We start from the raw sequence: 13,620 nt of genomic DNA on the forward strand, positions 1-13,620 counted from the left end.
GACCCAAAAGGCGGGACATAAAAATACCCCTCGCGTTGATTAGCTCGTTTGTAAATTTGACAATAACCTAAATTATAGTAATTTTGAACAATATATTTTATATGGGATATATAATTTAGGTTAAAGTCCACTAAGTAGAGTATAAGTTGTCTAATTATAGTACTCAACAATGGCTCTACGACGGCGTCATTGTTTCGCTATTTTTAATTATTGCTTCCTTTCCCATAAAAGATGGCACCACACTCTCCTTTAAAGTCGTATTTTTCTAAGAATTGGAAAGATTCATTGCCATCTCTAATAACAACAGCCTTATCATAATGCAGGTGGCAATGATAGAGGCCACAGTTGCTTAAAGTCCCTCCGATTTCTTTCACACTATATAACATAAATTGATTTGCAAATAAACTTCTCATAATGATCTTTATAATTATCAAAAACAGATGTAAAAATATAATACACTGTGTGAGATTATATAGTTACAAGGTTGGGCAAAAATACTAAATTCAGCTTTGGTCCAAAACTATGCAATTGAACCCTTTCATCACGCCCTTAACTGGCACACTTACAATAAACTTTTGCCTTGTCATTGCAATAGGCCCATAGATTACAAAAAGATTGAGTGCTATACAAAATTCAGCATTTATATATTTATAATAACAGTAATTGAAGTCCCACCAAAATTGTTATTTTGGCGCCTTATTTGGAAGGATGAGCCATTTTTCCTCCCCTCATTATTTGAAAAACAAAAGCTACTATTTTCTCATAGCATAAAAACATGAGTGCGGCAGTCATCACAGTTTGCATCAGTTTGGCCTCCAATCCTTTGTACAAACCAGGAAGTCCTTGCTGCCTGTGTTAGGAATTAAAAATAATAACATAAAAAAAAAGAAAATATTTCCTTATAGGGCTATTAACAAACTACAAAACACTCGTACAATTTAAGAGAAAAAACCGAGTCCTTAAAAGATGTGGAAAACTATGAGCAAATGATGAGTCCATTTAGTTTTAAGTTTTAACTGGGTCTAAAACCAATTATTGAATCAATATTTTTCCATAAAAGTATGAAATTAATTCAAAATCAGGTCAATAATTGGAAAAATGTCCCACTCAATTACATTATTTAAATAGCATCATTAAATTAAAATTAAATTACATTTAAAATTAAGCCTATTCAATATTGTCTATCTTTTAAGAAAACGACTAAGTTCAGACTGCTTCTTTAATTTTAAATTTAGGTTTTTGTATTAAAATACAATTTGTTACAGGATTGTAGTGACTCCTATAATAAAACAGTAACATCACAAATGTCTAACAATGACCGAGATTATTTCCATAGACAAGAATGAGATTCAAATGATAGACAAAAATACCTTATTTGGTCTCTTATAAGCATCTAACTATACGCGTACTAGATTAATTTCACGAAGAATATAAGTTCCAAAGAACTTCAGTGATACAACGAATAAGTTTCTTCATCCCATTTTCTGGTTTGTTTTCCCCGAGTGAGCGTCTTCCACTTTTTCAGCAGTAGTGGGTTATATTCAATATAATTTAAGCTCCTCCTATTTATTCAGATGCATTGCCAACATGGTAGCAATGGGGACATTCCAAGTGTATTCGTATTTAATTTCTTGGTAACACCAGAAGTAAAAAAAATATCTCTTACAAGAGAAGTCTTCATTTACCTATTTTGCTAATGTTATTCGCATGAAACATCTATATAGGTTGGCTTAGTTTTTTTTTTCAAAAAACGTTTACGAAGAAAAAATAGTGTGGGGTGAATAAAGTCATATGGATTTTCTAATACCATTTGATGGGGAAAATATGGTTTAACTAGGACTGTTCACAAGCTCGAGCTAGCTTTTTATTGAGTCAAGTCCTACATACTTATTATTTATTAAACAAGCATCTAAAGCTAGCCAGCTCAGCCCGGCACATTTATTTTACCAAGCTCAAGTCATGAACAGTCCTACGTTTATCAATAGGTAAATATCCCTTTGCAATATTATTTTTAAGTAATAAACTTTTGAAATTTAAAGCCGAGATTTGGAGGAAAATTTGCACCCAAGAGAAACTGTGTTGAACCTGCGAAGCTATATGTTTCATATTAAAGGCCTAAATCTATGCTTCTCTCTTAAAACCCCTTTCAGTATTACATAACTTCATAACAGCCTCATATGAGGAAGTTGTTAAAGAATTGGCCAAGCATGCAACTAGGAATTTGTCTAATGCCCTTGTAATAATTATAGAACTTAATGCTTTTGCACCTGCGTTCACCACAAATCTTTAGTAAAAAAATTCAGGCAGTATTAGGGATAAACTATCGAAGTACTTAAAATTAAAACTAAACTACTTTAAGTCTCCTATTAAAATAATAAATAAGATTTAGTTTTCAACCCTCTGCAATAAACTTTAAATGGTTAAACGGGAAATATTATTAGGGAAACTATTTTGCTACATTTGAAAAGAATATTAGAGTTAATGAAAAACACTTACTGAAGAATATGTTTGAGCATCTGCAATAAGGTTTTTTTACGTAACTCATCAGATCCATACTGAAAATTTAAAAAGAAATTGAAGAAAATGGTGTAAATACATAGTTATTGACGTTTTACTTACTCTTAACTTGGACTGCAGTATTTGAATTGGATACGTCAGAACTGTGGCAACGCTTTTGGCAATAGCACCAACCAGAAATATTGTTACGCTACTCAATTCCTGCATCAAACAATAACAAATTTGGAACGATAGTAAAAATATATCATCAAAAACAATTACCTTAGTTGCTAAGTTAGCTTGTGCGTGTCGTTTCAGAAACTCATACACCATAAACTGAATGGAAGGGTTACTGACTAAAACCAGAGATGGAAGAGTGCCACTCCATAACGCAGGAACACCCTCAGTTGATGCTATCTTGATCAGACCGTCTTGCGCAATAAATACAAAGCAAAGGTAAATAAGTAAATCCTTTGTAGCTTGCTCGTGATTGTGGCTTGTGTTCGTTGCCATGGTAACACGTATATGTCAACCATGACATTAAGACGCCATTGGTGGTCACATTATTATTTCGCAGGATTGTGTGGTGTTTAACCTCATGATCTATGACGTGAAACTAATGTCATGGTGGCCGTTTTAAGGCTGGGCTTAGCTACGACGCTACGAGCAAGCACCCAATTGTGAAAAAAAAGATCATAGTTTTACTACCAATTGTTCCTTTGTAGTGAGGATAACGTTTCATGCGCTCTTTGTCTTGTTCAGACAACTTAGCACCTTGCATCTTCATTCTACTGTTTACAACCCAAAGAGGTGTTGTACTTAGAACATTAACCACACCAGCCAGAGATGCTAAGGCTAAATCTTGGCCCACTGTGTGTTTCTTTTCGTTACTAAAAACTGCTCGTAAGCCATGAAAAGTATAAAAGTAGACAAAATTCGATGTACAGATGCTTGTTAAAACGGGACCCAAGCCTCGATACAACGATTCGCTGAAACGGAATAATTGCAAACTGGAATTTACTACATTACACAAATGAGAACCATGTCAAATAAATTATGGCTTATTCAAATTTTAAAAAAGAGAAAGAAATTCATAACAATCGATCATAATTTACATAGTGTATTTTTTACCTCTTAAATGCCAAGAATTTATTTATACTCAGGGAGAATGAATATGTCGAGACTATCGACGGACACGTTGAGGCCCTAGCCCCGTCACGCTAAGGGGGGAGGGGGGGAAGGAGGTGGTAATTTTTAGAACCAATGAGGTTGCAGAATTATTTGCTTTTAATAAAGCGGAGGAGCATACCGGGGGCCCCAACGGGTGGAATTGGAGAAACGCTAAAATAATCTCGACATATTCATTCTCACTGAGTATAAATAAATACATTCTTGAAATGCAATGTACTTAAATTTATTTGATAGTATATAAAAGCCAAGTAAGCCATTTGCATTGTGAAAATATTAAATTAAATATTAAATGTTTGAACAGTACTAATTTCCCACAAGAAGTTTTTTCAAACGCTCACGTGTCCCTTTAATTAGTAGTTATTTATGTAATTTTTTCCACATAAAATGTAAAAATCCACACGTCTCTAATTACCATAAGATTGGAATTTAAATATAAAAGTTGAACTTACACGCCTTCCTCTCTAATCAATTCTTGCACCATAGCAAGAGTATTTTTGGCTTTGCGACTATCTTCGACTACAAACAAACCAATAATTAGATTTAATTTCATATTGAAATTTTATAAAACCATAAATTTCTAAAATTGAAAAACTTTACTTGGATTTTGAAAGTACATTTCTAAACAATTCACCAACAAAATTATAATGTAGCATACCTTGCAAACGAGATCGTATTGTATCCAACGGGAAAAACACAGACATAGCCGTTATGGCTCCCTATTGCAATTAATAAGAAAATATTCAAATTATGTAAAAAAAGTGATTGAAAAATAACTTAAATTACATACAGCAGCACCGGCTGTGGCATGAACCAATGTATCATACGTAAAGAGCTGATCCCATTTTATTGATGGCATTTTCTTCAATTATTTAGTGAGCAATAGCTCTGTTACCTAAAAAAAATATTTTAATGCTATCACTGTCGGATTAGTATATAGTATTTTAAAAAATTTCAAATGTTTCAGAGAGTTGGAAATATACCTAATCAAGCAAAAAAAGCTTTATCTGAAAAATAAACTTTATTTTAACACTATCACTAGCAGGCAAACAAAGAAGAAATGTTCTTTACTAAATTAGGTTTAAAAGGATTTTTTAAGTTTTAAATGTGGTATCAAAGAAACTTAGAAACCTAATCAGTCAACAAAAATGCTACTACTCAAGAATTCTTAAGCCCTAGAAAGGCTAGAAACCACTTAAGAATTGATTAGAATGTACATGTATGCTGTACGTGCTTTAAGGAAACTTTTTGATAATTATGTGATGACCCATTATAAAATAAAAGAGACAACCTCCCCTTCGGGAAGGCCTAGAGAAGTATTCCAGTTTTAACCTTTCACATGAAAACGAAATTTGCATTAGCGATTTGTTTCAAAAACTAAATAATTGTAACAACAGCCCTTATAGTGTAATTATAAATACAACACTTTATAATAATATAAATGAAAGAGACTCTGATAAGCCCCTTCATACTCGCAAATATCCTAGTAATTTCACCCTATCAAAAATAAAATTAGTACCTTCTTAAAATAATACTAAGAAATATATTTTATCATAGGGTTACCTGCTAATTTTATTTGATTTCAGTCTTTCTTGTTTTTTTCTTTTTCGTTCTACATTCACCAATTTAGATTTCACAAACTCACTTTGCAGACAATATAGCAGTCAGCCATGAATAGAGGATTTTTTTTTTTGGAGAGTGACACGCAAAGTGATGTCGGCTAAATGCCTTAGACACCAACACTACAAATAAAGAGGACAAACAGTCAAGGCAACAAAAAACTCAAAACCGCTGCAGGGCACGCAAGAACCCCGACAACAGTCGAAAATACCCCGGCTGCGAACAGCCGGCCGGAAGAGCAGAAAAAGACAACAACGAGGGCAGAGTACCGCCAAAAGAGGCCGGTATACCAAACCCCACCAAAGCGTGAAAAAACGCCGTCCGGGCCACCGCCGAACTGGGGCAAAACAAGACAAAGTGAGCCAAATCGCCTACAATCCGACATAGCGGGCAAAGGGGAGAAGAACGCAAGCCAAAGCGATGTAACACCGCCGGGACTGGGAAACGATCAACCCGAGCCAATGACAGCAGCCGTTCTTGGGACCGGGGCAAATGACAGTCCCAGACCAAAGGGCGGGTCGGAAGAGCCTGCAGAGAGAAGGGAAAACGGCCGGACAGGGCAGTTTCCCAGGCACGCCGCCAAAGCCTGTTGAGCGTGGAAGAACACCGACGCCGAATAGTCAGAGTATCCGGGGGCGGGACATAGAAAGGAGCCACTGCTGTAGAGCAAACCGCACGGGCCAGGGCATCCACCTGCTCATTGGGAACGATACCCACATGTGAGGGTGTCCACAATAGACGAAAACGAGCAGTAGGAGAAGAGAGTAACGTCCCATACAAGGTCTGGACCAACGGATCCAGAGACGAGCCGTCCGCTAAAACATATAAGGCGGAGCGAGAATCCGAACACAAAATCGCGGAAGAAATATCATGGGCGAGAAGCCAAGTTACCGCCTCACAGAGGGCACATAACTCGATGCGAGAAATAGCAAAAGTGGAAGGACACCGAAAACTCCGGCGAACCCCCAGACTTGGAATGACAAAGGCGAACCCGCCAAAAGGAGAAGACGGTACAAGCGAACCATCAGTAAAAACAAGACACCACTTGGAAGAAAGGGACTCAAGGTGACAGTAAAAAGCCGAAGCCATAGAGTGAGCGGCATAATCGGATTTCGACCCAGGCAACCACCGAACATCCAGAATAAATGGAGACGGGGTAGCCAAGAGGGGCTAAGAGGCTGCGAGACGACACTATCAAACAGATCAACCAAATCCCAGCTCTGCGCCAGATGAGTAACAGTACCCCGAAGAGAAAGTTAAGACAGATCGTGGCCGCGAAACCAACCGTGAGCCAGATGGGAAGGCGAAGCCCGAAGACAATATAAAGCGTATTGCAAACACAGAGAGTCTCTGCGAAGAGATAAAGGAGGGACAAACGACTCGATTTCCAGAGACGAGATCGCCGTCGACCGAGGGGCACCCAAGATCAGGCGCAGCGCGGCATTTTGGATCACATCTAAACGCCGGAGAACAAAAAGCGCCGCCGTGCGGTAAGCCACCGCCGCATAGTCCAAGAGACTGCGAAGCAAAGCAGAATAAAATAGGCGCAAGGTAACCTGATCTGGACCCCAATGGGAACCCACAATAGTACGAAGAAGAGACAAACGCTGCAAACAGCGAACACGCAAATCGTCAATATAAGGACGCCATGTGAGGCGACTATCAAAGATGACACCCAAATAACGGCACGTAGGCCGGAAAGGGAGGGCAGCACCCGAAATGCACAAAGGGCCCGCCTCAGAAAGATCACGCTTCCTCGAGAAGCACAGACAGATACATTTATCGGGCGACAGAGAAAATCCAAAGGCATGTAAATACGAAACCGCACAATTCAGAGCTTCCTGCATGTGGCGGCGCAACAGCGACAAGGAAAATCCAGTCAGAAACAAAACGATATCATCCGCATAGATGGCAAGGCAAGTACCATCCGGAAGAGCCGCCGGAAGAACATGAATAGAGGATAAAAACAGAGCAAGAAATAAGGCAAAATTTTGACGGTCCCTCTCTCAGGAAGTGACGTAATCTCTTCTCACGAGTGCTCTTGAGAAGAGTGAAATCCGAGCATTCTCCTTCGTGACTTCAACAAAAAAAGGGGGGGTGGGGTAATTATAAATAAAAATGGCAGTTTACTTGATGCTGAAAAAAATAAACAGTAACGAAAATGAATAGGCACTTAAATAAAACATCTTCCCAGAAATTGCCAAGAAGTAATATTTCCGACAGCCAGGACTCATAAGTTATTATTTATATAGTGCTTGTTGAAATATTAGAAAGCTGGAAACTTTCATCGGTTTTTGCTAAGCCTTAACATGCCAAAAACGTTACCTGGTTAAAAGGAAACACTTGTTGCATACCGTACTGCAAAAGTAATATGCTTAGTTCTAAAGGAATCAGTTTTCATCTTTTTCCAAAATATAATTTTATACGAAATGAATTAACTCTGCCTCCATGAGAAGCTTTAAAATTACCCGGTATTATAAAAATATTACATATAATTTTAATTATTTATACCATAAGAGCAGAAATACATTATCTTCTTATACTTAGTTTTAGTAACATTATATATTTTACCGTAAAATATATTATCGAAAATTAACATTAGTACGTTCCTTATACACGTGAGCCGACGGTTTCTTATCTGACGCAAAATTCTCATGAGGGCCAAAACGCGTCTCCAATGGCTTATATATGACTTTTTGGCTAGCCATTCTAACCGTTTAACCGACCGACCGGAAATAGCTCCTTCCCAGATGAATTTGGAGAGGGGAGTAGAAACCGAGTATCTTTTATTGAAGCGTCCATTTCATAGAAAGCAAAAGGTTAAGTTAGTTTCCAATTAAATATGTCCTTTTAAACTATAAATAAAATGTGTTCTTCCTTCATATATTGTCGTGAAATCGTGAAAAATATAATAATATTGTCAAAGGCTTAGGTTCCCTTAGGTTACAACATTCGTGGCCAATTCGTGGCATTCTCGTAAGCCGCCATCTTTAGAAGGATCTTTTTACATTTGACACTTTTCAGTGAGTTCTCACGAGGAGAAAAATTATCACGAAGAAATCTTCTTAAGAGAAGAATGCCTTCTTTGTCATATTGGGTTCTGACCAAAAGATTTTTTCTGAGTCAGGAAAATTCTTAACGTAAGATTCGAAACAGACGCGTTTCGTTTATTAAGAATTCTTTGCCGCGTAAAATTAATCTAAAAATCAAAACAAAAAGCACTTGTGAAACTATTCTGACAGTCAGAATATGACTATTTGGTTCAGAATGGTCAAAAACCTTTCGGTCCGAAGAAGTAACTAGTTTTTCAGAATGAAAAATTTCTGAGCTTCTGAGTTAGAATTCTGATAAACTAGAAGTACCCCAGGGGCGCGTCAAAATTCTTAGAAGGAATTCTTCTCTTGAGAAGAGTTCTTCGTGATAATTTTTATCCCCGTGAGAACTGGCTAAAAAGCGTCAAAAGCAGAGTTGCCAGAATAATATTTTAGATCTCGCACAAACCAACTTTAAAACTAGCCCAAATTCCCGCACAAGCCAAATTCTGATTAACCCCAAAAGAGCCCAAATTCCCGCCCAAGAAAAATTACCGATTTCTGCTATAGAACGGGAATTGGCGCGTTATTTGAAAATAATTTTGGAAAATTATTGAAAACATCACAGTTTGCAAAGCTGGTTCCAGCTTATATTTTCTAGGAACGTTGATTCCCGTTATGAAGGATGGGGCTGAAAGGGGGAAAACCGGTACCCCGTTACTTCGCCTCGAATTTTTGGCACCAGCCCAAAAAACCGCCTCCCGCCCAGAGGTTTTTCCCCCCGCAACAGCCTCCGCAAAGCAGCCCAATTTGGGCGGAAAACCGCCCATCTGGCAACTCTGGTCAAAAGTAAATAGATTCTTCTAAAGATGGCGTCTGGCGGCGTACGAGAATGCCATGAACGTTGTAATCTAAGCCTTTGACAATAAATATTATTTTTACACGATTTCACGACAATTATACATGAAGGAATAAAACATTTTATTTATAATTTAAAAGGAAATATTTCATTATAAATTAACTTAACAATACTCGCGGTCAACTTCGCCAGATACAATAGTGCCTCTATTTCTTTTCTATCTCTATGATCCCCCCTTTTTGACCAAGTGAGAATGTTCGGAGGCATTCTCACTTTTCTCAAGAGTACTCGTGAGAAGAGATTACGTCACCTCCTGCGAGAAGGACGTCAAAATTTTGAGAAGTTAAAATTCTCACAATCAAGGGAAGAATTCTTAGAATTTTCAATTTTGACGCGTCCTAGGCGGGACACGACCAAGGATGATAGAGACTCCAGATATTTTATAGCAATCCTATATTCTCAGTCCGTTTTAATTATTTGTCAATGGTGGTATCCCCAATTCACCACCCCTGCTGGGAGTTCAGTGCAAATTACAGAAGGAACCAAGGTGGGAAGGAACGAGGAGACTCGGGAGAGAATTTTGTCGTAAATTTTCAATTACGAAATGGGTCAAAGTCCGTTTGAAAGCGGCTCTTCTTTATCCGTTATCGCGAATCGCAATGGTCATGCCCCTAAGGTAATTAAAAAGAATTAGAACACCCCGCCCGTGAAAAAAGTGAACATTAATTATTTTGAATAACATTATCGAGCACACGTCATCAAACGGAGAAATTCTAGTAAACGAGTTTTTTTTGGTAACGAAATCCTGTTTGTTTTACGATTTGCATTAATATTATCTGTTTAGTGTTTGTAGAGGTATCGGACATAAATGTGTTTCGAAACGAACTCCGTGAAGCCTTGGTTTTTCTACGTTCGCGGTGTTATATTTGGTAGCAGTATTATTTTTAGTAGTGTGTAAATCTTAATAGTAACTTGCTGTAAACATTTCGAAAATGGGCTTATTACCGTTGGAATTCACGGATTGCTTAACGGATAGCCCATACTTCAGGGACAATCTGTCTGCCCACGAAAAAGAGCTTGATCGTACAAGCCTAGCTGTGAAAGGAATAATTCGCGATATTAAGGAACTTTTAACAGCAGCAAAAACGCTCTCACGAGCTCAACGAAATCTGGCTACAACATTCCAAAATTTTTCTTTCGAATGTATTGGAAACAGCCAAACAGACGATGAAATCATAATCGCTGGATCACTCAAGGTATTTTTTCTTTAATTCACACAAAATTATAAAGGTCTCCCTTAATTTATCTCCACATCCTTAAAAACAGGAGTTTGGACGACTTCTCAGTAGCATTGAGGATGAAAGGGACCGAATTGTAGATAGCGCTCAAATATGCTTCATAGAACCATTAGAAAATTTTCGAAAGGAACATATTGGCGCTGCTAAGGAGGAGAAAAAGAAGTTTGAAAAAGAAACAGTGAAGTTTTGCCAATCTTTAGAGAGACATTTAAGTATGTCCACTAAAAAGAATGAGAATCATATTCAAGAAGCAGATGCGAGCTTAGATTTAGAACAGAGGCACTTTGTCCAAGCCTCTCACGACTACGTTTTAAGGTTGCAGGAAGTGCACGAAAGCAAGAAGTTTGAATTTGTAGAGCGTATTTTACTTTTCATGTCACGTTGGTTGACTTTCTACCATCAAGGATATGAAGTCTGCGCCGAGTTCAAATCCTTCATGAGAGATTTGCAAATGCGCATTGAACGCACCAAAGTCAACTTTGACGCTACCAAAAATGAAGCTTCTCAACTTAAAAACAAAATGTTGAGCAAACTTCAAGACCCAGGCTCACTAAACAAAATGTACACGAGACAAGGTTATTTGTTTCTGTTAGAGAAAAAAGCTCTCGGGATGACATGCACCAAGCACTTCTGCCAGTATCAAAAGGATACGAAAAAATTTGCCATGATAGCTTTTTCACAAACAACTAACAAAATTTTGTCCTCAGAAACCTTAACAGTACAAAAATGTTTGGTTCGTAACTCTGACTCCATTGATAAAAGGTTTTGTTTTGACATAATAACCAATGGGAAATCCACTCCATATACTCTCCAAGCTTTGTCAGAAAAAGATTACAAGCTATGGCTAGAAGCAATGGATGGAAAAGAACCAAATCATAGCCAAACTGGCCGTGTTCTAAAGCAAGAGGATTATTTGCTGGACGAAATTGGTTTCAATTTTGTCAATGCTTGTATAGAATCAATTGAGAGTCGAGGTTTAACGGATCAAGGACTTTATCGAGTTGTTGGTGTTAACTCAAAAGTTACCAAACTCATCAGTCATGCTATGGAACAAGCTAGAAAATCCGAGAAAATAAACTTATTGGACTCTGAAGAATTTGAAACCAAGACAATCACGAGTGCTCTCAAAACATACCTCCGCAACCTTCATGAACCGTTGATGAGCTTTAAATTGCATGGTGCATTTGTTGCAGCAGCCAAACAAGAGAACTTTGAAAAAAGAATATATGATATACATGCCTTGGTACAGTTCCTACCTAGTGTCAATCGCAAAATGCTTGAAATTTTAATAAAGCACCTGCGTAAAGTGGCCCAGCATGCTGATAAAAACCTAATGACAGTATCGAATCTAGGAGTTTGTTTTGGACCAACTCTATTGCGGCCCGAAGAAGAAACTATGGCTTCTATTATGGATATCAAATTCTGCAACGTAACGGTTGAAGTACTCATAGACAATTACGAAGTTGTCTTCAGCAGTAAAACTCCGAAGGATTTACATCCACCTGTACAAGCTGGACCAAAACAAGATAGTAAATCCCCTCCTTTATCCACCCAACGTAACCAATCTTCCTCTTCCCTAACAGAGGTTGATGGCAGACCTATTGCCAATCGCGTTGACCACATTTCCAAAGATAATTCGAGGAGTACTCCACCTTCAGGCGTTAATTATCACCACCACAGGTCAACAAACTCATCCAAGTTTTGGGTGGATAATCGTGGCTCTTCCACTTTCCAAAATCAGCACTTCCCAACCAATAATTACTCAGTTCCTGCTACTCAAATTGGACCAAATAATGGTGCAAATCAATCAAGCGCACCTGTTCCTGATAGTTATATTAGAGGAAATGGCACTGTTAATAGTGGAAGTACGAGACATCCACGTCAAAGCCCAGCCTACATTGCTAATCCAATGTGGCAAGATGGGGTTAATACAGGCAACATGCAGACCAATCACGTGTCTCCTGAAGTAAATCCCGCCTATGCCAGGAGCTTATCCACCAGTAGTGTGACAAATTTTGCGTCACCCCAGTTACTACAGTCACAATTTCACGTACAAGCTCAGTCTTCGCAACATTCCGGAGTCATTGCTCAACAACACCTAAGTCAGTCGCAAACCTCCCAAAGAATTAATTATCACTCTCCACCAAATAGTAGCCCGGTATCTCAGCATATGCCGAGTTCGAGATATCTACCAGAGCCCAGATCCCCAAATACTGTTGGCCCTCCTAAACCATCATCTTCAAGTCAGTCTGGAAGAAAAGTTCGAACATTGTTTGCCTGTGTTGGAGAAAATGAACTTGAATTGACCTTTAAACCAAACGAGGTCATATACAACGTGAAACCCTCCCAGGAACCAGGTTGGTTAGAAGGTTGCTTAAATGGTCGTACTGGTTTAGTCCCACAAAATTACGTGGAATATATAAACTAAGGGTAATTAGCGAACTTTCACTATAGCAATGTGTAGTTTGCCTAAAATGAAATAGGTCTATGCAACGTAATTGTTAGGCCTTAAATTGAACAAAAAATATTTTAAAATTTGAAACTTTCATTTATCTTTAAATTACTGGTATTTTTATTACTCGTTGTAAAATCTTATCAAATATTTTTTATAGCGTCTCTAAAGTAAAACTTATTTCCATTTTAATTTCTGTATATGAGTCTTTTTTGTTATTTAAGCTGTAATATACAGCATATGTAGGTACTGACAAAGGTACATGTATTAGAACCACCTGTCCTAGATACTTCAGTAGATAATGCGTAGTATATTTCTTATGTAGTGGTAAAAATCTGTTTTACTTCAGTTGGTGTACTTGGTAGTGCTAAGGTACAGTTACTCAAAATGTTATGAACTTTAACCATGTCTACTTCACTACTAGAATAATTGTAGGCCTACTCAAGGCTTTAACGTAAATGAACTCTTCTTAATAGAACATCTTATTTCTTCCCAGTATCTCCTAATCAAAATTTGCCTTAAGGTGTATAATTTAACACTTACCGTATTATATATTATAATTTGCATAAGCAAACTTTTTGAAAATTCATGACAATTTTAAATAAATTTGAATTTAATTTTCTTTACCTAACTGTTAGTATACTCATAGATAAGTTATGTTTCATTAAAATTTAT

General features: G+C 37.6%; 2 protein-coding genes across 3 annotated transcripts; one reads left to right on the top strand and one right to left on the bottom strand.

Moving 5' to 3' along the window:
• Window positions 1-403: 403 nt before the first annotated feature.
• On the bottom strand, window positions 404-5,329 carry PMP34 (Peroxisomal Membrane Protein 34). 2 transcript variants are annotated; one of them, XM_090180260.1, is made up of 9 exons: window positions 5,248-5,329; window positions 4,475-4,579; window positions 4,343-4,403; window positions 4,137-4,203; window positions 3,205-3,485; window positions 2,779-2,927; window positions 2,620-2,718; window positions 2,497-2,555; window positions 404-850 (listed from the first exon to the last, which is right to left on the bottom strand). In XM_090180260.1, the coding sequence occupies exons 2-9, from the start codon at window positions 4,541-4,543 to the stop codon at window positions 697-699; spliced, it is 939 nt and encodes a 312-aa protein (XP_090036386.1). In that variant the 5' UTR covers window positions 4,544-4,579; window positions 5,248-5,329; the 3' UTR covers window positions 404-696. The 2 variants fall into 2 exon arrangements, with proteins under 2 accessions (XP_090036386.1, XP_090036387.1); XM_090180261.1 differs by lacking the exon at window positions 5,248-5,329 and adding an exon at window positions 4,668-4,800.
• Window positions 5,330-9,726: 4,397 nt separating this feature from the next.
• On the top strand, window positions 9,727-13,100 carry Graf (GTPase regulator associated with FAK). The gene is made up of 3 exons (XM_090180262.1): window positions 9,727-9,971; window positions 10,040-10,451; window positions 10,522-13,100. The coding sequence occupies exons 2-3, from the start codon at window positions 10,188-10,190 to the stop codon at window positions 12,919-12,921; spliced, it is 2,664 nt and encodes an 887-aa protein (XP_090036388.1). The 5' UTR covers window positions 9,727-9,971; window positions 10,040-10,187; the 3' UTR covers window positions 12,922-13,100.
• The last annotated feature ends 520 nt before the right edge of the window (window positions 13,101-13,620 follow it).

The sequence above is a fragment of the Leiobunum rupestre genome, chromosome 1, assembly GCF_980474605.1.
Source record: "Leiobunum rupestre chromosome 1, qqLeiRupe1.1.hap1, whole genome shotgun sequence".
Classification (NCBI taxonomy): domain Eukaryota; kingdom Metazoa; phylum Arthropoda; class Arachnida; order Opiliones; family Sclerosomatidae; genus Leiobunum; species Leiobunum rupestre.

Bases quoted from the DNA above. Each gene is read 5' to 3' on its own strand.
- PMP34 (XM_090180260.1), bottom strand. From the start codon at position 4,543: ATGCCATCAATAAAATGGGATCAGCTCTTTACGTATGATACATTGGTT. The intron at 2,556-2,619 runs GTAAGTAAAACG...TTAAATTTTCAG, and splicing joins TACTGCAGTCCAAGTTAAGA to TATGGATCTGATGAGTTACG. The intron at 851-2,496 runs GTAAGTGTTTTT...TTCCTAACACAG, and splicing joins ATGCTCAAACATATTCTTCA to GCAGCAAGGACTTCCTGGTT.
- Graf (XM_090180262.1), top strand. From the start codon at position 10,188: ATGGGCTTATTACCGTTGGAATTCACGGATTGCTTAACGGATAGCCCA. The intron at 10,452-10,521 runs GTATTTTTTCTT...CCTTAAAAACAG, and splicing joins TAATCGCTGGATCACTCAAG to GAGTTTGGACGACTTCTCAG.